Genomic DNA, 22,427 nt, shown 5'->3' with positions numbered 1-22,427 from the left:
GCTCTGCTTAGCGCTTTGAAAGAAATAAGTAAAATAAACACATGGGGGAAAGGGAAGAGTGATACCTTCTGATTTACAATAATTGCTAGGAATTATAGAAAATAGGTAAAGGAAGTAAAGGGACACAATGAGAACTCAATGGTCAGCAGAATTAAGGACAATAAAAAAGAGCTTTCAAAGAGTATTAGAACCAAAAAGAATTCTGACAGTGGCATCTGTCCATTACTGAACTGATAAGGCAGAATTATCAATAATAATGCAAAAAGGGCAGAATTTGTCAATAAAAATTCTTTACTGTATTTTGGAAAAAAAGATGATGTAATTACATCATATGATAACACTCTCTTTGCATTGCACGCTCAGGAGATATACAACATCAGTCAATAAAGTTTGACCATTTTAAAATCAGCAGGTCCAGATAACTTTTATGCAATAGTTTCTTTCATAAGACCTGTCTTTTTAAAAGGATAGATGGGTTGATCTGAGTAATTATAGGCCTGTCAATCTGACAAGATGAAGAAGCTGTTGATATGGGATTTGATTAAGAAAGAATTAAAAGAAGGTAATATAATTAATGCCAATCAATATGGCCTTATTAAAAGAGATTATATCAGGGTAATTTAATAGGTTTTCTGGTGAGATCATAATTTAGGGTGATACCAGTAAGAGTGGTTATTTAATGTACTTAAGACTTTTGTAAGGCATCCCGGTATTGTTAAAAAACTAGAATAATAAAAAATGAACATTAAATGGATTGAAAACTGGCTAACTGATAGTTCTGAAAACATAATTGTAAATAGGCAGTAACCATAGAGTGACTATGTCTTTAACCTATGCTATTTAACATTTTAAGTGGTGATGTGGAAACAAAATCATCAGTAGCTGAAGACAAAAAAATTGTGGGAGAGTTAAGGAAAGAGAACAGGTCAATTGCACAGAGTGATCTGGATCAAGTGGTAAGCCGGGTGCAAGCAAACAGTATGCACTTTGAGTAAATGTGATTGTAGGAATAAAGAACGTAGGGGCTACATCTACATTAGCCCTTTCCTTTCGGAAGGGCCACGGGAATGAGCGAGTTGGGAAGATAGTAATGAGGTGCTGCCATGAATATGCAGTGCCTCATTAGCATAAAGGTGGCCAGGAGCAATTTGAAAGTGCTGCTTTTGAATCACATGCTGCCTGTGTAGATGGGGGCCTTTAGAAAGGACCCTTCGGACTTTGAAAGACCCTTCTTCCTATTTGGTTTTAGGAAGAAGGGGCTTTTGAAGTCTGGGAGGTCCTTTCAAAAGGCCCCCATCTACACAAGCGGTGCGCAATTTGAAAGTGGCACTTTTGAATCATGTGCAGCCACCATTAAGCTAATGAGGTGCTGACTATTCATGGCAGTACCTCATTAGCATCTTTCCAACTCACTCATTACCATGCCCCTTCCAAAAGTAGGGGTCTAGTGTAGACATAGACAGGATGCATGTATAGGGTGGGGGACTGTATCCGGGAAGCAGTGACTATGAAAAAAAAGATTTGGAGGCTGTGGTGAACAGCCAGCTGAATTTGAGCTCTCAGTGCAATGCTGTGGCCAAAAAGGACTAATACCGTCCTGAGATGCATAAACAAATGAATCTTCAGTTGGAGTGTTGTCACTGCTGCAACACAGCTAGAATACTGAGCCCGGTTCTGGTCTTCACAATCCAAAAAGGATGTTAAGTCGAGAGGGCTGAGAGAAGAGCCACAAGAATGATTAAAAGTTTGGAAATTATTCCTTATAGTCATAGGCAGCAGCTACACTGCCATTGTCCTGTCAGGGGTGCTCATGCTAATGAGGCAATTCAAAGCAGGCTAATGTGGTGCTGAAATGCATATTCAGCGCCTCATTAGCATGAAGGCAGCTACGCAATCTAATTTTGAATTTCAGATTGACAGTGAAGATGGGGGCGGCTTCGAAATAAGCACCCTGCTTCGACATTCCCTTACTCCCACAGAACTAGATTGGAGTAAGGGAATGTTGAAGTGGGATGCTTATTTCGAAGCTGCCACATCTTCACTGTCAACCTGAAATTTAAAGTTTGTTCGCGCAAAGCTGCCATTCTGCTAATGAGGCGCTACATATGCGAGTGCCTCATTAGCCTGCTTCGAATTACCTTATTACCATGGCACTTCGATGGGACAATGGTAGTATAACAGCAGCCATAGACTCCAGGAGCTCAATCTACTTAGCATGTAGAATAGAGAAGGTTAAGAAGTGAAATGCTGACAGTCTGCAAGCACTTAACATGGGTGCAAATGCTTAATAATGGCCTTTTTCAATTTAGCAGACAAAGGTGTCAGAAGATCAGGTGGCTGTAAGTTTAAGATAGACATATCGACACCAGAAGTAAGGCAAACATTTTTAACAGTGAAAGTGCTAACCACTGGCACAGCTAACCAAAAGCTGGATTCTCCGTCGCTGACACTTTTTAAATAGATCCTAGGTGTTTCTAAATATTATGGTTTAGTTCAGACAGGATTATTCAGGGAAGTTCTATGGCCTGTGATACACAGGAAAGCTGTCTGGATGATCACAGTGGTCCTTTCTGGCTTTGTTATCTACCAATCTGTATAAGCACATGCTGAGTTAGAAAGCTAATGCATGTGCCCTTGCTATTATATCCTGCATTTGTGAGTTAGGAAGCTATAGGGCTATAATTTTACACACTTATGTAGTTGTGATGGATGTAGTCAGGAAAGAAGTTCCAGGCATATGCTGTGCTACCAGAAATGTTGCCAGTTTGATATATAATTTAGAAAGCTATCAGTGAAGGGTAAACTCTGAAGATAATTGAAATTCACCAGAAGTTTGTAAAAGTCGTATGTATTTGAAGTCTTATAGGAATTATAGTAGCAGTGTCTTACATCCCTTTTCCTTACTCTGAAGCTGCTTAATAATGCGACACTCTATGGGTTGCTTTTTAGAATCCCACTAAACGTCAGAGATGTCGTCTACTGTACAGGAGTTTCACTGATGGATGAAGATGTATGGGAGTTCATTTGGATGAAATTCCATTCTACCACAGCAGTATCTGAGAAGAAAATATTGTTAGAAGCCTTAACTTGCAGTGATGATAGAAACTTGTTAAACAGGTGGAAATATCTATTTATGTGTTTCTGAGTCTTTTTCAGTGATAGCTGGTGCAGTAAGGATATTGCTTCCCCATCTCAGCAATTATCTGGAGATGAGAGAACCTGTTTCTTCATCACAGAATCGCTTCCCATGGTTTTGTATTGAGACCCTTGCCGAATGCATGAATTTTTCATGATTTCACCACCAATGCGTAAGCAGGCTCGGGTTCACTTAGCCAACTTTTTGATCAAGATGCTCTCAGTGTAGAGTCCTTAAAGATACCTACAGTAAAGAGCATTTCACATGAGCTCAGCTTTTTCTGAAAATATTCCTCACACCTCCAGTTATGCTTAAATATCTTCATACTTCTAGAGAACTCACAATCCAGTTGCAGGACTGAAGAGTTTTTAATTCAAAAGTATGTGGGTTCTTCAGAATCTCACAAATCAAATTCAGAGCTCTGCTGGGCATTTAAATCTTTTAGCAATTTCTGATTTTTGCTGTTTCATTATTAGATGATGAGCTTTCTGGATTTTACTGGTAAAAACTAAAGCTTTTCCCCCTTGACTCACTCCTAAAGGCTTCTGAACCTGTCTCTCAATTCAGAAGTTGTCCTGGATCAAGATGCAATTGATGTCATAATCCATGTAGCTCGAAATCCTCATGGAAGGGATCTTGCTTGGAAGTTTTTCAGAGAAAAATGGAAAATACTGAATGCCAGGTACTGCTAATAGTTATTTATTGTGTCTTATTTTATATCTATTTGTTTTTGTCTGTCTGCCTCATAGATGTGTGTATAAAATATATTTTATATGACACAGACCTATTCATAGGTGCGTGCGTGCGTGCGTGTGTGTGTATATATATATATTTTCCATTCTTGTATTGTCTTTGTGATGATATATGCTATATATATGCTAAATCCAACAGTCTTGTTCTTACTTAGACAAAAAACCTCCTAGTGGGAGCTTTGCTCTGAGTTAGAGCTGACTGAAAAATCTACTTTTTTAGACCAGGGAGCAGGACTGTGGAGAGAACTTTTTTGAAATGCCCCAGTTTTCATGGAATGCGTGGGGTGTTCAGTACAATGAAACATCATTCCCCTTCCCTCTGAGTTAATGGTGATTTTACACACAGCCTTTACTTGTTTGAAGGGCCAGCCTTTTGGATGGAGGTGTACCTGCCCAAGAGGCAGAGGACACCTTTGAAAAGCTAAGGCGTGCTCTGCCCCGTAGCTGCAGCAGTTTCCCGGCATATAATTTGACCTCTTGCAACATTATCGCAATTGGAATTCCCATCTATGTTCCCAAAACTCACCTGAGAGGGATTTTAATTTAGAGGCAGGTAGGGAACTGATTGGAGATATTCTTGGTTCTTTTTGTATGTCTCCAAGACAAGCAGGTTTTCACTCCAGATCACTGGACATAACCACGTTAAGAGATTCCACGCCTCTGCTCCATGGATGCGCAACCCACCATAACCACCACCCTATCAAAAGGAGGACTTGTTGAAAATGCCATGTTTGTAAAGTTTTCCTACGGTATTGAATCTGGCCTTATGTGTACTGTCTATGATATTTTGGTTGACGGGGGAAAAGGGTGTGGCAAAAGATTTTATGGGTGTTAGTACAGCTGGAAAAATTGGCTGGAAGCAGAAATTTGATTTTAGCACTTATTTTGTTAAAGAGCGAGCTTTTTAAAAGAGAGTCACTCAAGCCATTTTTTCCTATTGGATCCACCACTGTGGCAGCTGTCTTATAAGTAGTAAGGAATATAGCTTGAAAATGCACCTGTGCAGTAGGGAACTTCATTACCTCTCTTTTGATGGGGAAATGACAAAGGGCCTCCCTCTCTCTCAGTCCCTTTCTTCTGAACTGCTCCCCATCCTGGGGCTAGGGCAGGCTCCCTACCTGCCCCTGCTCTGCACAGATCCCAGAAGTGGCCTCCTTTCCTACAGCCCCCACACACAGGGGCAGTCAGAGATGCTCCACGCACTGCTCCCACCCTGTTGCCATCCCTGCACCCCCATTGGCTGGGAACTGTGACCAATGGGAGCTGTAGGGTTAGCCCCTGCAGGCACCAGGGCAGCTGCCTATGCACCTGCAGGGCATAAGGACCTGGGAGCCATAGTAAGGGCTTCCAACCTCCCTACCCCAGCCCAGAGCCCCCTCCTGCATCCAAAACCCCTTATTCCTGGGCCTTGCCCAGAACCCACACCACCAGATGGAGCCCTCACCCAACACCCCCAGTACTCCAAACCCCTGCCCTGGCCAGAGTCGCCTTCCACACACAGATTTCCTCCTATAACCCATGCCCAGACCTTCCCAACACCCTGTCCCAGTCTGGTGACAGTGAGGGTTGGGGAGAATGTGTGATGGAGTGAGAGGGGATGGAGTGAGTGGGGACGGGGACCTCTGAAAACGGGCGGACTGGGGTGGAACCTCAGTGAAATGGCAAGACAAAGGTCCCTAACATTTTTAAATCAAAATGGGGGTCCTTGGGTTGCTAAAGTTTGAGAACCACTGTGCTATGCCGGTCTTGGGGCTACTCAGTAACGTGCTGGTCCCCAGATACAAATTAGGGTTCATCTACACAAAGTTTGATTTGCGGCAAGTTGGAGTGTGTATGTGCTTTGTATTGTCCTTGCACAATCAGCCTTTCCACCTGAACTCTGCTGACATGTATTAACAGTTCATAAATGCACTTTGATTTAGTCCTCTTTGAAATAGGACAAGATTAAAACACTTTAGCAAACTGTTAAATGTATGTCAACAGGGTCCATGTGGACATACAGTGGCAAGGTGCTGAGGGGTAGATTCACTAGAGTATCACGTAGAGCTCCTATTGCATAATCCTGATAGACTGAAATGACTGCTACATGTCATGCATCTAAATTTCTTAATAGACAATTAAAACCATCCATGAGTGGCTGTTTAAAGCATCATAAAAATATGCAGTGAAACAGCCAAGATCTGACACTGCCTGAGGAATATATGACTGAGATCTTAAATTGTTGTGGTTTTAAAAATATGAGTTCAAGTGCACAATAAGTTATGGAACATTTTGTTGCAGAATTTTAGTCAAGGAAACATTCTGTCCCAAGATAACCCTTTACACAATGTGTATTTTAGCATTATTAGATATACCATTTTACTAAATGCCTTTACATTTTATAAAGCGAACATTAATTTAATACAACAATCCTCTCTGTGGTACTTTCCATGGAATTTATTATGAGCTACTTAGCAGTTTGACACAGTAAGGTATCTGAGGGTATTTAAATGATACTAAAATTAAATTTTCCGTGACATTGCAATATTGTGTGTGATTTGGATGAAAGAATAGCATCAAATATTATTCTTTCATGACTTTTTTATGTAACATTTTGATTAAAATTGTCCGAAGCGCATAATTCCTATTTTCCAAAGTGATATAGATATTAAGGAAGCTAACCTAAGTTTCACTAAAAATTAAGGGGAGTTAAGCCCCTAAATTCTAAATTCACTTTTGGAAACATGACGCAGGGTCCTTAGGTTATTTTGAAAATTTTACCTAGCAGCAGAAAATAGCAATCCCCACATTCCTGACTACTTTCTTCGCTGCTGGTTTATTTCATTTACTTCTGTCTGAAGTAGGTGGGAAATACTACTGCACAAACTTGGTAGTGTTATTACGTCCGCTTTGCATTGGTTAAATGGCTAGAAAATTTGCAAGGTATTGGAAAATCAGGCCCTGTAAAACAAGGAGCAGGGGAAGACTCCCCTGGTTCCTAGATAAAGTGCTTCTGGGAGGCAGAACACTGGTTTGCTGGTTCCGTTAGGCCATTACTGTTTTCTCTCACAGTGTGTCAGGGTCACTAGTTAAAAGAGCAGGTTCTTTCCCACAGCAAACAGTCATTCATTCACAAGGTCTAGTTTTCAAGGAAAAGATTAATTTTACTACTTCTTGCCTACACTGTGGAAACAGCGCAGGCTGCTTGAAAAATAAAATAAAATGCGACTCTTTTCAAGGGCTTGTTTCTGTGAAGTGGAGTAGTAATCTTGTCAAGAGGCCTCATCAACTAAAGCTTCCACTTTTCCAAACAGCCAGTCTTCAGGCTGATTTGTGAAGGTAACAACGGACTTCTTTGTTTGAAAGTCTAAATATGCTTAAATGATCTTTAAATCTATGTCTTCCCATAGGCAACATCTGCCTCTAGATTTCTGCGTGTGTGTGACTGAAGCTTTGGAAAAATGAATAATGTAGTTACAGTAGACCCCTGACTGACACAGAGGTTTGTTCTTACAAAATCCCGTGTAAGTCAAATTTTGGGTAACTCAGCGGAGCTAGGAAACTAACCAGCATTGCACCACTGGTCAGTTTCCTGTCTCCTGTGAGTGGCGGGCTGCTGAGAGCTTGGCTCTGGGCTGCCCACTGGTCACAGGAGAGGGGAAGCTGGCCAGCACTGCTGTAGTGGTCAGTTTCTCTGCTCCGGTCAGTGGCGGCAGCCAAGATCCACGCTGCTGCCACTGACAGGAACTGGGAAGCTGCTCCTGTTAGTGGTGTTAGCTGAGAGTCGGGCTCTGAGCTGCTGCCCTTGACAAGAGCCAGGAAACTGACCAGGACAGTAGCTCTGGTCAGTTTCCCTGCTCCTATGAGTGGCTGGGAACTGGTGCCTGGCTCCTGGCTCCCCAGAGTTGCGGGCAGTCCGGAACCAGGCGCCAGCTCCCTGCCACTCAGAGTCATGTTAACCCAAGATACACACAAGTCAAGTGCATGTATCTCGATGTTCTACTATATTAGTGAACAGGGATTAGGAATGTTGTTACCTCCAACACTGTTTCTTACAGAGAAATTCCAGATAATAAGCAAAGGAATTTACCCTTCAAAACTAGAAACATTTCCAAAAACAGCAAGTTTTTTTTGAGGGTTGTACATTTATTTAAATAGAGCTTTCATTTTTGAAAAAATCTCTGGCTTTTATACCTAAAAGTTTAGTGTGATTCAGAAAACAGAAAAGAAGGCTGTGGTTGTGCTAGAACTTTTCAATCTCAAGTATGAATCAGTTCCCCAAATCTACCTGAAAAAGCAAATATATGAGCCTAGTTCTATGTTCTGATAAACACAAATATGTATGCATATATAAGAGCATATATTTTTAACCCAGTTATGTCCAGAGAAAGGTAGGTAAATTAGATGTTTTTTAAGGAATAATTCTCCGTAGCTTTCATTATGTATCTGTTGCTATGTTGAATGGTGCCAGTCCTGAAAAAATATGGTGCTTGGCTAATATTAAAATGCAACGCCACAAAGCAGAGGCTCTATAGAGCCACTTCTAGATGTAATGCAAAAACCCAAGAGCCAACTTTTTATTGGTATGTCCTTAGCCTAATAGATGTAAATTATTTATTTTCTTTTTAAATTGAACACACAAGAATGTTCAGACGAGCAACTGGAAGGAGTGTTTTTTTTACTAACCACTATCACAATAAAGCCGGGTCTACACATGCAAGAAACTTCAAAATATCTGGACCTCTTTCAAAAGAACTCAAGGAGCATCTACACATGAATCACATTCTTTTGAAAGGAAATCGAAGGAACATGGTGCAGACTTCAAAATCCCAACCCCAATACCGTATCAGGGAGGCCTTTTCTACACAGGCCACTTTCTTCGAAAGTGGCATGGTAATACATGGCCCTAAATATGCTAATGAGGCATGGATGCAAATTCCCCATGCCTCATTAGCATACGGTCACATCATTTGGAGTCCGGAAGACCCTTCTTCCGGACTCCAAAACACCATTTAGAAGCGTGGCCCTCCTGGGGGGTCTTCCGGACGGAAGTCCTTCTTCTGGAGGCCCCTTCTTCCCAAAACTTTTCAGGAAGAAGGGGCCTCCGGAAGAAGGACTTCCTTCCAGAAGCTCCCCCAGGGTCACGCTTCTACATGGCGTTTTGGAGTCCGGAAGAATGGTCTTCCGGACTCGAAATCACGTGACCATATGCTAATGAGGCGTGGAGAATTTGCATCCGCGCCTCATGAGTACATTTCAGGCCGTGTGTTACCATGCCACTTTCGAAGAGAAAGTGGCCTGTGTAGAAACAGCCGGAGAGTGTTCCCTTTCAAAATACTGTTTTGAAAGAATACACGTGTAGCTGCATCACGGCCTGCTCTTCTAAAAGAGGAGTCCGCCATGGCACTGGCAAGCTGCAGCGTGGAGACACTCTGGCCCACAGCAGCTGGATTCTGTGATCACTGAATCTGGCTGCCCTTAAAGTTATACGGACCCAGAAACCCCATGGCAGGAAGCTGAGAGAAAGCTAGCAGCACAGGCATGAGCAGATAGCAGCACGCCCTCTCACCAAACCTCCAACGTCAAAAGAGGCACAATGGGTGCAGCTGCCTGCCACCGGAGCCCCATGGCACCCTCTCAGAGTCCTCAAAGGGCTTGCAGGGGCCCAAAACTGAGAAAAAAAAGGGCAGCCTCCTGGACAGAGCAGGAGCTGAGAGACCTCCTCGGCCTCTGGAAGGAGGAGGTGGTCTTCAGGGAAATGGGGATCAAGTAGTGCAATGCTGCAGCCTTCGCCTGCCTGGCCCAGGGCCTCTTCACCCTGGGGCACCTGGAGCATACTGCAGAAAGGTGAAGGAACTCCAGCAGGGCTATGCTTGGGCCCGTAACAAGGCCGGCCACTCTGGGGCAGGTCCATCCACCTGCCTCTACTACTGGGAGCTATGGGCCATCCTGGGGCCGCAGGACAGCTCCACACCAGCAGCTGTCCACAACACGGCCGCAGACGATGTGCAGCTGGAGGCAGAGGAGCGGCCAGGACCCAGGAGCCAGGGACCAGACCCCACCATGGAGTGGTCAAGCAGGGAGGGGGAGACCTCATGATAGACATGCTCTCCTGGTCATCCAGCCAGGCGACTGAGAGCCGGGCATCGCTGGGCCTCATCGAGGGATCCTCTGGTATGTACACAGCAGGATGCTCACTCTGGCCTGTGGGGTGAAAGCGATGCCCCTGCCAGCTGGCCACACACATGACCTGTGGTCCCAGGCCAGACACTTCCTGGCCTTGTGTGGTACCTGACACCCTGTGACAGCTACCAGCAATGGCCAGCATCTGCCCCTGTGGACAGTGCCATGACTCACAAGTGTGGCAATAGGTAGTTGGGGCTGGGAAGCACCCGGGGACTGTTCCACATGGGTTGGGAACCCTTACGAGCCTGAGATGCCCCATGGCTGCCATGCCTTTGGATGGGACATATAGCCACCAGGAGTAGGGATGGTGCCCCAGGGGGAGGAGTGTGGCCCCCAGTAGGGGGGATTGTGCCCGGAGGGTGGGGGATGTAGCCCCACAGTCACAGCCCCTAGGGCCATGACACGGTACTGACATGCTGTCCTTCTCTCCAAACAGCTTCACCATCCGAGGGCCGGGAGAGCCCTGTGCCCTCCATTGTCCCAGAGAACCCCCTGGCAATGGTGGAGAGCACCCAGGCACCCCCCACGCAGCATGCCATCACGGCCATGGCCTAAGAACCCCTCAGTGGACAGAGGAGGATGTGGCTAGCTGCTGCCAGGCGAGGTGGCCAAGCGGCTCCTTTGCGTCACTGAGGCCTACATGGAATGGTGGAGGGTGGCCTGAGACAGGCTCATGGACAACTTGCAGGACATTAGCAGCATCCTGCAGGAGCACGCAGCCAATGTGGCCCGCCTCCGCACCTCCCCTGCTGAACCTCCTGCTGCTCCCCCTGCCCCCTCCCCGCCGCTCCCCCTGCTGAGCCCCTCCCATGGGCATACCTCCCAGCTCTACACGCCCCATCCTAGCCCCGCCAAGGACTCCGGACTTGGGGAGGGAGGGGATCCTGGGGCCAATGGGACTCTCAACCTTCCACCCCAGCTGTGGATTGATCCCTCCCATACCCCCTCCAGGTTGAGGTCCCCCGCCCTGAGGTACATTGTTTGTCCCCCTCCCTCTGTACATAGATTTTCATTCATACTGTTAACAGATACTTACAATAGTGGGTAAATAAATGTTTTATTTGACAAACACCCACATGTGCCGTGCTCTTTGGAGAGGGGTGGTGAGGGGGTGGATGTGTGTGTGGGGGATGGTTGTGGGCGGGGGTCACTGGAGCCCATCAGCGAAGCTCCATCGGAGGCCTTCCCTGATGCAGAGCCTATCCTGGTGGGCTGGCTAATGGGACCAGCTTAGCTAAGGGGGCCAGTGCCCAGCTGCTTGTGCCCAGGGCAAGACTTCGTCGCTCACCCCAGACAAGGGCATCTCCCTTTCCCGCCATGATGTTGTGGACGGCGCAGCAGGTGCCCAGCACCTGGGGCACGTTCAGCACCCCAACCTCCAACTGCAAGAGGAGGCTCCATCAATGCCCCTTAAGGCGCCTGAAGGCCCGCTTGACCACATTGTGAGCCTGGTTGAGGTAGATGTTTAAGGCCTCCTGGCTGGGGACAAGGTGGCCTGTATAAGGCCACATAAGCCACAGCTCCAAGGAGTAGGTGGTGTCTGGCACCCTGCAGAACAGCATGGTGACATCCCCGACTGGAATCTCCCACTGGGGGATGAAGGTGCTAGCCTCCATGGGCTGGCAGAGCCCGGAGTTCCGGAAAACACGGGCGTTGTGTGTCTGGCTGGCCCAGCCCACATAGACGTCTGTGAATGGGCCTCTGGACTCCACCAGGGCCTGGAGCACCACCGAATGGTAGCTCTTGTAGTACACATATTGGCCTGTGCTGCGTGCTGGGGCACAGATGGGGACATGCATTCCATCCAGGCCACCGAAACAGTTCAGGAAGCCAAGTGCAGAGAATCCCGCAATGGTGGCGTCTGGTTCCCCCAGGCAGACGACCCTGTGGAGCAGCATGGTGTTTATGGCTTGAGCGACCTATAGGGGAGTGAGGACATGTGCTCTCATGAGGGTGTGGTAGTGCATTCCCAGCCTGCTGCCCCCTCCCGGTCCCCTGCTGCTGAAGTTCTCCCTTGCCCTGGACCCCTTGGAGGGCGTATGACACCAGCCCAGCTTACGTCCGTGAGTACAGCCCTAATGGTAGCCTTGCCCACCCTGACTGGTGTCCCACGGAGCAGTAGGAGTCCAGGGTGGCCAGCTTCCAGATGGCTATGGTGACCTGCTTCTCAAGGGGGAGAGCGGGCCTCATGCAGGTGTCCTGGTGCCTAACTGCAGGGGCGAGCCAGTGGCAGAGCTCGTGAAAGGTCTGCCTGATCATGCAGAAGTTGCGGATCCATCAGGCATCGTCCCACTCCACCAACACCAGGCACTCCCACCAGTTGGTGCTTCTGGGGCGGCTCCAGAGACGCTGGGGCACCCAGGGGGGATTGCTCCTGGGAGGAAGGACTCCACGGCCCTGGGGAGGGGAGCTGCTCAGCCACGTGAGTACATGGGGGGCAGCCGCGACAACTGTGCACAGCAGTGGCAGCACAGCCTCCATGAGCACTGTGTCCTCAGCCAGGAGCAGCAACTGGGACTCCATGCTGGTGCATGCTGAGCTCTGCTTGGATGCAGGCAGCTGGGCAGCACTCAGCTGGTGCAGGCTGGTGGTGTTAGCGAGGGGCCTTTTAAGGGAGTGTCTGGCTGCAGCCCCTGAAGGGCTTGTCAGCCATGCAACCCAGTCCACGGCGTTTCTGACTCTTTTCTTTCGAAAGAGTGGCTGGAGCTGTGTGGATGTTTCCTTTCAAAAGAACGCAGCGGTTGACGGTTCAATCCGCTTTTTATGTGTGGTCGCTATCGTTCAGAAGCTATGCTTTCAAATGCTCTCCGTCGATTTTCGACCTTTCGAAAGGGTGCTTACGTGTAGACTAAGAGAACATGCAATAGCACAGTTTGGTGAAGTAGAATTTATTCAGCAACAATAGCAAGATACGCATTTGGCTTTGGACACCTATTATCTGATGCTTCATACTTTCATGGGTAGGTTACTTTTTTTGAAGATGTCACCATCCCCTTGTTTTTATCCTGAGAGTTGCAAGGCTATACAGGGAAGTTAATTCATAAAGAGTGAGTGAGCAACAGTTACTCCACTTTGAATTCACATGCTGACTTTTTCCAGATACACTTTCATACATGAGCAAGCCTTTTAAGTACTGGAAGGAGACAACCAGGTGCAGCTCATTTGTGTAATAAGATGGTAAGGAAAAATGGAAAAAAAGAAAGCAAAACTAAAAAAAATGTGTATTTTAATGCTTCAGCTGCAAGGGGACCGCATACCCTTTCCCTCCTCTCCTTGGCTAATTTTGAACTGACTGTACTCTGAGAATGGAAATATGTGTCACCACGTACTTTCCTTCAGTTGATCTTGTACTTACACTTACTTGATTATGTGTCTTTTTTTTTTTTTTTGCTCTTGAAGGTATGGGGAAGCATTATTTATGAATTCCAAACTTATCAGTGGAGTCACAGAATTCCTTAACACTGAAGAAGAACTAAATGAGGTAAATATTACGTTCATCTTGGTGCTTGAACTTATTTTTGTCTTAATTTATTTAATCTTTTACAATGATGGGTCCCAGGAGGAGCAATAAGGTGAGAGCAGCTACAAAGAGCATAGAGGCTGAAAAATCATTCTGCTGAATGGGAGCTGGCAGTGGCCTTAGGGAGGTTCTGAGTCACTTTGGGGTTCTCTCACTCAGTGTGCCTGAAATCCAGTCATCCAGGAGCTTTTGGTGCCTAGCAGGAGACAAGAGGCCCATCTTGTTACTGTGTAGCAAGAGGCTAATGTTTTGTAGCAGTTAAACAAGGTTACCAAGCATCCTGGGTAGGGTCTGTGGGTGGGAAGAGATAAAGCTGGCAACTCTTTCTGTGCTGCATGGCTGTATTCATCTTATTTTGGTCTTACTGCTGACCCTGTGACTGTGTGCTCCTGTTCTATTGATCTCTTTATGGCTGGGGAACCGGGCATGTAACTTGAGATTTCTAGACACTTAGACATATTATAGGACTATAAGGTTATATGCAAATTATTTCTCAGCACTCTGACTTGGGAACAGACAAGCAAGGCTCAAATTTTGTGCTAGGACTAGAACACTACTGCAGGGCTAAGTGGTGCTGTACTGTTGGAGGTGCCACCCAGGAGTCAAGATGTTAAACCCTGTGTGCCCCTTTCAGGTAGATGCTGTGAGGAAAGTTAAAAGCTCCATGTGTTATGATAAGAGTAGGGAATACTGTCAGTTTTCTGTCTCCTGTTCCTTCAACAACAGTACATTAATCATGGGGATAGCTGTTAACCGTGATGTTCTGGCCACATTCTATTTCGGTAATTACATACATCCTTCCTAAATTAGTCCTCTCTTACAATTGACTATATATCCTTCACCTGCCTGTCTGAGGTTGTGTGGTAGTGTTGTGGTGAGCATAGTAGCTGCTGTTTATCATCTCGAATGGATTAAACGATTCCTAGGCAACGTACTCATGGCTAATCAAAGTCTGGTTACATGGTTGCACTGCATGCATCTGTCTGCTCCAACTTTGACAAACTCAGGAAATAGCCCCAGCTGGCTTCCCAGACGCCATCCATTTGGGAGCAATAGACCACCCTATGGTCAGAATCAAGGCGGCGTGCAAAGGCATGCAGCCCACTGGGTTCCCACCTCTCTATTATCGCTAGGCTGCTCCACTTTCCCAGAGACAAAGGGGCCTGGAATGGAGATCCATAAAAGCGAGTGCTAATATAGGATCTGCTCCTAGTGCCTTTTGTGAACTTTTCAGCACCCTCAGTAAATTCTGTTAGTGCTAGTGGGAACTGAGCTCGTTGAGTGCCTCAGTCGCAGGATCAGACCCTACAGCTTTAAACAAGCACAAAGAATGCTATAGTCTAAGATGAAGTCACAATAAATGCATAGAATTCAGAATCACCAGGAGAAGAACTTTTGCCAGCTATTAACACCCCCTCTTCAAAGCTATATTTTGACACAAGGTTTCCACGAGCATGCAGCACAGACCACCCTACCATATCTTTAATTAAATGTAATGTTAATCCAGAGAACATCAGTGCCATTATCAAAGCAATTCAGGTTCTGATGCCACATCCACTGTTACCCAAATCTGACTACCATATAAGTCAGCATTTATGTCTATTCTGTTTGCTGTCCAAGAACAAAGTTTCCTTGTAAATGAAAGAATCTTTTTCAGTAGTCCAGAATCTGGGAATAATTATCAGCATACTGCTCCTGATGGGCTTTTCGCACAGTAGCTATGGCCAGTAACTTCTTAAATTGATCCACTCTGTTCTCTAAACAATCAATTTCTAGAGCAGTAATGTAAGTAGTTCTGCAAAGCTAAGTTAAACATTCATTGTAATGTTTGATTAAACCAACTCTCTGTAGAGGCAGCAAGGCTGCTGCGGTTTGACTTTTGCTTATGAAGCCGAACTGGGAGCTTTTCCAACACTCAATTTAGTTTCTTAAATAGGAGCAAAACTTCAAGGCAGCCCAGCTGTCTGCAATGTGTAGCAGCTGGGCTACAAGAGAGCAAGAGGAAATGATATTAATGTGATCCGGCATTAACATGTCAATATCTTACAATGCAATTTGAAGCAAGTACATCACACCTAATTGACGCAGTCTGCTGTCTTATAACATTTTGCAGTAAATCTCTCTACATGATACTACATCTACTTCAGCAGTGATCACAGAGTTTTGTCCAAAATATCTTGTGTACATTCTTTAGAAAGACTTTCTGTCTTCAGTTCAATTTTAAATTGTTGATTTTAAACTGCATTTCCAGCTAAAGAATTTTATAAAGAGCTACAAAGAAGGAGCTGCCTCCTCTTTCTCTCGAGCTGTGGAAACAGTGGAAGCCAATGTACGGTGGCAAATGCTATATAAAGAAGAACTATTCCAGTGGCTAAGAAAATCCTTGACACACTAATCTCTGTCTCTAACTAACCATTTAATGTGGAGCTGTGCAAGAGGAAGTGCAATATGTGAAAACCTGAGAGTGTTTGACATTGAAATGGAGAAGACCAGGTCGGAATTGTAGGGAGCGTTCTTGCACAATCGCTTACAAAAACTGCAAAGGAACTCTTGCAAGAAGAGGTGGTCATGAATGCTTGTGAAATCCAGTCCTCAGTGTACACGATCAAACATGGTATTAAATGGTGCATGTAAATGTTGCCGTCAGTTTGAAAAACCTTCAAAAAGTATTTTGTGCATGGTTATATGGTCCCTGCCTGTATTCCAGCATGCTGCCTTCCGATGAGTAAGTTTTGTATGTGAATTCCCATTACATCAAAGATGGGCATTATGCAAAAGCACAAAGACTATCTATGACAATCAGTGTTGCAATGAACAAAAGAAATGGAGAAACGGAGAGGGAAGTGTAGGACTCCAAATGCAGAGGTGACATAAGATGTAAAGTCATCCTTACATGATAGATGCCAATCATTTCAGCACTCCGATTGTCTCTGAATGATTATAGGGTTGCCAACTCATTTTTGAGTTGCCAGTTGTTATATATACAGTCTCCCCTTTCTGTATTTAAATAAAGTGTATATGCACTGAGGGATACTCCTCGGCTAGTGCACTATGATTTCATAAGCTAATCATATTTACTATTGAATATACTGATCACTGAAAAAACATTTTAAAGCTGTAATTGTGAATGTATGCAATGTTTATGATGAGAAGTTTGCATAGCTCCTTGGACGGAATCTGTAAACCACCTCCTCTGAATGATTTTATGAGACAGTGGTATTCAGGTTATGTTAGTCAGTAATAGTGATAACACCGCTGCCAATGCACAGCTGTCATAAATACTCAACAAACTCAAATGGATATAGAGGAAATTGGAGAATAACCTGGATCCATGAACACAAAACTAACCAGTAAAGCTATCTTGCACAAAGAAGGCCAGCCTCTGTAATGCTCTAATATAAAAGACAGATAGCCTATCTACTCAATGATTGTGACCACATTTGAGTAATATTTTCACTCTGATATGATCTTACCATTTTGCCAACGGTTTTAAGATGAAAGAAACCCATTTGTAGTGGCTCTTGTAAACCTACTTCTGTTTCTCCTTTCCTGTGATTCACATAAAATATTCCAGAATTTTAAACCTGAATGTGTTTTTTTCTTCCCAATCCTATAATATAATGGAATTACTGGTATTTAATGATCTTCTGCACCATTGGTGCCATCTGTTGGGAGTCAAAATTGATGTTCTCATCTTAGGCCCCAAAATTCTCCCATGATCTGCGGTGTGGAGAAGAGCAGAACCACAGAAAGATCACTGGAAGTGGGATGTGGTCATTCAGAGGTGGGGATAGATATACACTAATATCTTTGCCCTCAACATCTAACTGTTTCTGGCCTTTCCTCAACATAAGAGATCAGGTTTGTACAGCTAGGGAACTGTAGCCAGCCAAAGAGGGAAACATTTTAAGTGCATCACAATAATAGTAACTCGTTCTCAACAAGCTTTTCACAGATGAGTCGTAATTGGGCAGTGCACAAGGATCCAGCTGGTATCAGTATAGGTAACTGGCCTATGGAGTGCAAGCAGTTGTAAAGGGAGAACAGGGTGAAGAAGTGAAAGTCACATCCTGAGTATCCTGCTCTATTAAACTATGTCTACACAGCAGCGTTATTTCAGAATAAGCCATTCCAGAATAAAGTTGCCAGAATAGCTTATTTCAAAATAGCGCGCGCGCACGCTCGCACACACACACACACAAAAGGCCATATCTACACCAGCACCCACTTCCAGAAGCAACATGATAATGAGTGGAGTGGAAGATGCCTTATTAGCATATTCCTGTTTGCGGAAGAAGGGTCTTCTGAAAGGGGCATTTCCTTCACAAGTTCCTCTGTTGCCTTCTGAAGGAGAGCTCTCTACACGGCAGCTTTGCTTCCTGAAGGGGATCTTCTGGAAGCAAGATCTCATAGGAATATGCTAGTGAGGCACAAGATATTTTAATCCATGCCTCATTTGCATCTTCTGCTCCACTCATTGCCCTTTCCCTTTCCGTGTAGACGTGGCCAAAATGTGTATCAGAATAGCACTTGGCTATTTTAAAATACAGCGTCTACACACTAGGGCCTATTTCAGATTAGAGCTCCTGGAAGCACTACAGCTTATTTCGAAGTAGCTGTTATTCCCTGTCCTCGTAGCCCCTATTTCAAAACTGATAGTTCAGAATAGGAGCTATTTTTTGTAGAATGAGGTTTACAGAATTCCAGATACGCCATCCACTCTTTCAAAATTATTTTGAAGTAGCAGTTTTGCTGTGTAGATGCTCTCAACGTTATTTCAGAATAGCAGCTGTTACTGTATTATCATGAATTAATGCAGCAGAAGCGCACCAGCTCCGGAGCTGAAGAACTCTACTTTTCTATTCATTTTTACATGGACTAAGTGTACAAAGCCCTTGTTTAGACATTTATGCCATTGAGCACTAGCACTGCTGAATAGTGTGACCTTACAAAGAAAAGGGAGTCCTTTTGCTCCTGAGCAGCTCCATTTTCCTCCGAGACATTTTCATGTTTCTCTTGAATGAAGTACTCATATATCTTTTACCTACCTCACCAGGGATGTTGTGAGGCTTACTTAATCTTAGTCAAGCACTTTGGTATCCTCTGATGGACGGCAATGCAAAGTGCAAAGAGTTGTTATTATGTGGTTGATCAAACTCTGCCTCCACACTTGTACATAGCTGCCCTTTTGTAAGTCGACGACAAATGCCATGTAGATCTGTCGGAGCGAAACAGAATCTGAATGTGCTTGACCACATCCCCCATTAAGTCCCCTCAAACTTTTGCTGGTCAAACAGACTACAGGAAACTAAATGCTCAGACAAGAAGGGGCTTGGAAATTTCAGTAAAAAAGGGGGTCCTTTTCTCTTTGTGCTGAGTAGCCTGACTGTCTCTGACTTCATTCTAGCTTCTCATTGTTCACCTAGTTGTCACTAGAGTTTGAACTTGGTGCATTAGGGACATATGTAGGAGTTTCCGACCTTCCTAGTGATGATGGTCTACAATAAAGAGCAGACCGACACATTACAAAATAGTGATTTGGTTTTAGTCATGTGAAATCCAAAATGCAGATCAGTTTTCATTATTGCTTTTTTAGATATGGCAGTCTAACACTTTTTAGTATTTTCTAGTAAGTTACACAAATGTTAAATTAGGTGCAAATCTAATATTTTAGTTGCTTTATTAATGTTTTAGTCATATTCAGAAAATTGTTTACTACCAGTATTGAAACCTGCCTATTCTGTACAAACCAATTGTTGTTTTGCGTATAATTATTATAGTGATGTCATATTACTACTATACTTATGGTCAAGTTTGCCCTTTTCATTATAAATCCCTAATGTTTATTTTTTAATATTTTGTATTTTGATGTTTTGCATTGAATTAGGCTTAAATTTTAATGGTTTAAATCAAATAAAACTATAGATGTTTTCTACAGTACTCAGAAACCCTGTATTTAGAGATGTCTCCAGATTCTTCTTTTTTAAAGTTCCACATAGTGATGTATGCAGCTGAGGCCTCGTGGAAAGCCTTATGAAAATTTCTTTTTAAGAAAAAAAGATGTTTAACTCATTTATTTTTCTCTTTTGTTTTCTTGTTCATAACTAGCGATCAGCCTGAGGTGTGATCCAGGTTTTAAACATTCTAAGCTTCAATGCACATTTTTTACGTTTTTCATTCAAACAAAGCAGCTATGTCTACACTGTCCCCCTTCTTCGAAGGGGGCATGGTAAGCAGCTGATCAGAGAATACTAATGAAGTGCTATGATAAATATGCAGCACTTCATTAGACTGATTCTCCCTATGACAACTTCAAAATGTCAGACTTCAAAGTGCCAGCATTCCGTGAAGCCGTGGGCGTTTCAAAGTGCTTGTGCTCCTTTGAAGTGCTTTTACTCCCCAAAATTTTTGGGCAGTAAAGGCACTTCAGGTACCATGGGCACTTAGAAGTTCCCGTGGGCTACGCGGCATGCTGTAGCTCTGATTATTTCTCATACATTATTGTAGGTAGGAAAAGCAGCATTTTCAAAGATGGGTGCCAATATTCTGAACACCTAAATAAAAGTGGCTTTGATTTTTTAGATCTGCTGACCATTAGCTATTTCCACTGAACTCAGTGGCTCTGGCTACACTGCCCCTTCCTTTTTGCAAATAAGGCAGATCAGAAATGCAAATGAGGTCTGGATTTAAATATTGTGCACCTCATTTGCATACTCACACAGGATTTTTGATTCTGGAAGAGCTGATTTCAAAAGCCAAAACAGCTATGTAGATGGGGTTCATTTGAAAGGAAACCCTGATGTCAAAAGCACCCTTCTTTCTGAAAACCTTAGGAAGAAGGCTGCTTTTGAAAGCAGGATATTGTTTTGAATGAACCCCGTCTACATGGCTGTTTTGGCTTTTGAAATTGGCTCTTCTGGACTTGAGATCCTACCTGAGTACGCAAATGAGACATGAGGTATTTAAATCTGCACCTCATTTGCATTCCTGATCGACTGCATTTGCATGCCCCTTCTGAAAGGGACAGGCAGCATAGCCACAGCCAGTAGATGGTGGCAGATCATGTCAAAAAATCTTCATGGGGAAAAAAGGGACATATCTTCCAGATTTGGTTTTCAACCCGCTCTAGTGGTAAATGGTCAGCATATCTCAGTATTTGCCAGACTATTATCATAGCCGCACATTTCACATCCTAAGTTATGAGTGAAAGATAAAGAGGGTTCTCCTAAACTGCTTGGACACCAGGCCATTCAGCTAGCATTAAGTTAGAACAGCTTGAGGACTGCACTAACTTGCATCTACTCTCAATAGCCATAAAGGGTCAGTAAGCAACTGAGAATCATTGGGATGCAGGGAAGCTTCCGCCAAGCTCTTTACATTCTCAGCGAGGAGGAGACTGTCATAAGAAGTTGCATGTTACTGGGGAATCTTCTTAGACTAAAATGATGGATGGAAGTTGATACTAGATAAATTCAGACTGAAAATTGAGTGTAATTTTTTCTCTCAGCCTCTGGAACAAGTGACCAAGAGCTGTGGTAAATTCTCCATCCCTAGCAATGATTCACTAAGATTGGTTGTCTTTTTAAAAGCTGTACTCTGGGAGTACATTTGGGGAGGTTCTATGGCCTGTGTAATACAGGAGATCACACTTGGTGAGCACAGTGATCCTTACTGGCCTTGAAAGTTATGAATCTGTGATCTTCCTGTGTCTTTACTTACCATAACTGCTGGTGTGGCAGCATGGCAAGGGAGAATTTGAACTGATAGTTTGAGAGGTCTAAGCTGGAAAACATTGACCAAAATGTTTGAAAAAGCTTATATTTTTAATATCTCTTCTTCAAAATTCACTTGAAGCAATTAACACATTTTGAATTGTAAAAACTGGCAAAGACATATATAGTAATTTCTTTTTCAGTATTTTTTTTATATTTTGAAAATTCACCCTTCACTTTCAGGGAACTTTTTCTAACAAAGGCCTTGCAAAGTTGCCACTGCAAATGTATGGTAACAAAAGTGCATTGTGATGTCAAAAATTCAAGAAGGTACATCAGTGCAAGTCCATGGATCATATATTAGGATTATAACATGTTGGCAAAATTACAGTTTGTTAGTGCAAGTCCATGTTATGCTAGTGCCAATGTGGTTCTGTTAGGATGCATAAAGCGGCAATGTATTAAATACATTGCTACAATTGTTAATAAGTTAATTTCTGCCTCTCTCAGAAGTAATATATACAATAAAGGAAGCCTTGACTTGTGCAAGTATTACTTGCTGACATGAGTACTCCTATTGTAAAAAATGGAGAGGTTGAAACTGCTATAAGTAAGGACTACTCACCAGAGTAAAGCTTGTACTGTTGAGCCAAATATTAAAACAACATTTCAAATCAAGTCCATTTTAAAGGAAGGCTGAGGTAGTGTTCTGAAATGAGTGGCACTGGAATCTTTCCATTAATTTCAGTGGATGTGAGACTGGGCCCAAAACATCCAGGTATTAAAACGTCTGGGGGCACAATTTGTTGCTGAGACTCAAGCTTTTTTTTTCCGCTGTTGTAGATGATGCAGTGAGCCCCAGAGGTGCCAGGGCTGTGAATTGCTGAGTCTGGAGGTCCCAGGCCTCTGTCCTAGCAAACCGTGGCACAAATTAAGCTCCTGGGCTTTACCTTGTGAGCACAGAAACAACCCAATTACAAATGCTCACACTCCGCTCAAGCATCTTTGTAAATCCTTGTTAATTTCTGCAATTTGTATGTGTATATTTGTAGCCAACCTAATAATGTACATTTATGGGGCCAGATCTTTGGCTGGCATTCACTGTGATAGTTCCACTGAGCACCATCTGAGGAACTAGCCCT

General features: G+C 43.9%; 1 protein-coding gene across 2 annotated transcripts in view; it reads left to right on the top strand.

Moving 5' to 3' along the window:
* Positions 1 to 20,310, top strand: part of TRHDE (thyrotropin releasing hormone degrading enzyme) — a 384,180-nt gene extending 363,870 nt beyond the window's left edge. For both annotated transcript variants that reach the window (XM_075012759.1, XM_075012751.1), the window contains 4 exons: positions 2,950 to 3,117; positions 3,678 to 3,818; positions 13,453 to 13,534; positions 15,825 to 20,310. In XM_075012759.1, coding sequence (XP_074868860.1) covers positions 2,950 to 3,117; positions 3,678 to 3,818; positions 13,453 to 13,534; positions 15,825 to 15,968 — 535 coding nt within the window. In that variant the 3' untranslated portion in view covers positions 15,969 to 20,310. The remainder of the gene's footprint in view (positions 1 to 2,949; positions 3,118 to 3,677; positions 3,819 to 13,452; positions 13,535 to 15,824) is intronic.
* The last annotated feature ends 2,117 nt before the right edge of the window (positions 20,311 to 22,427 follow it).

This window comes from Carettochelys insculpta, chromosome 1 (genome assembly GCF_033958435.1).
Source record: "Carettochelys insculpta isolate YL-2023 chromosome 1, ASM3395843v1, whole genome shotgun sequence".
Lineage (NCBI taxonomy): Eukaryota > Metazoa > Chordata > Testudines > Carettochelyidae > Carettochelys > Carettochelys insculpta.
This window is presented reverse-complemented; position numbering and strand designations above follow the sequence as displayed.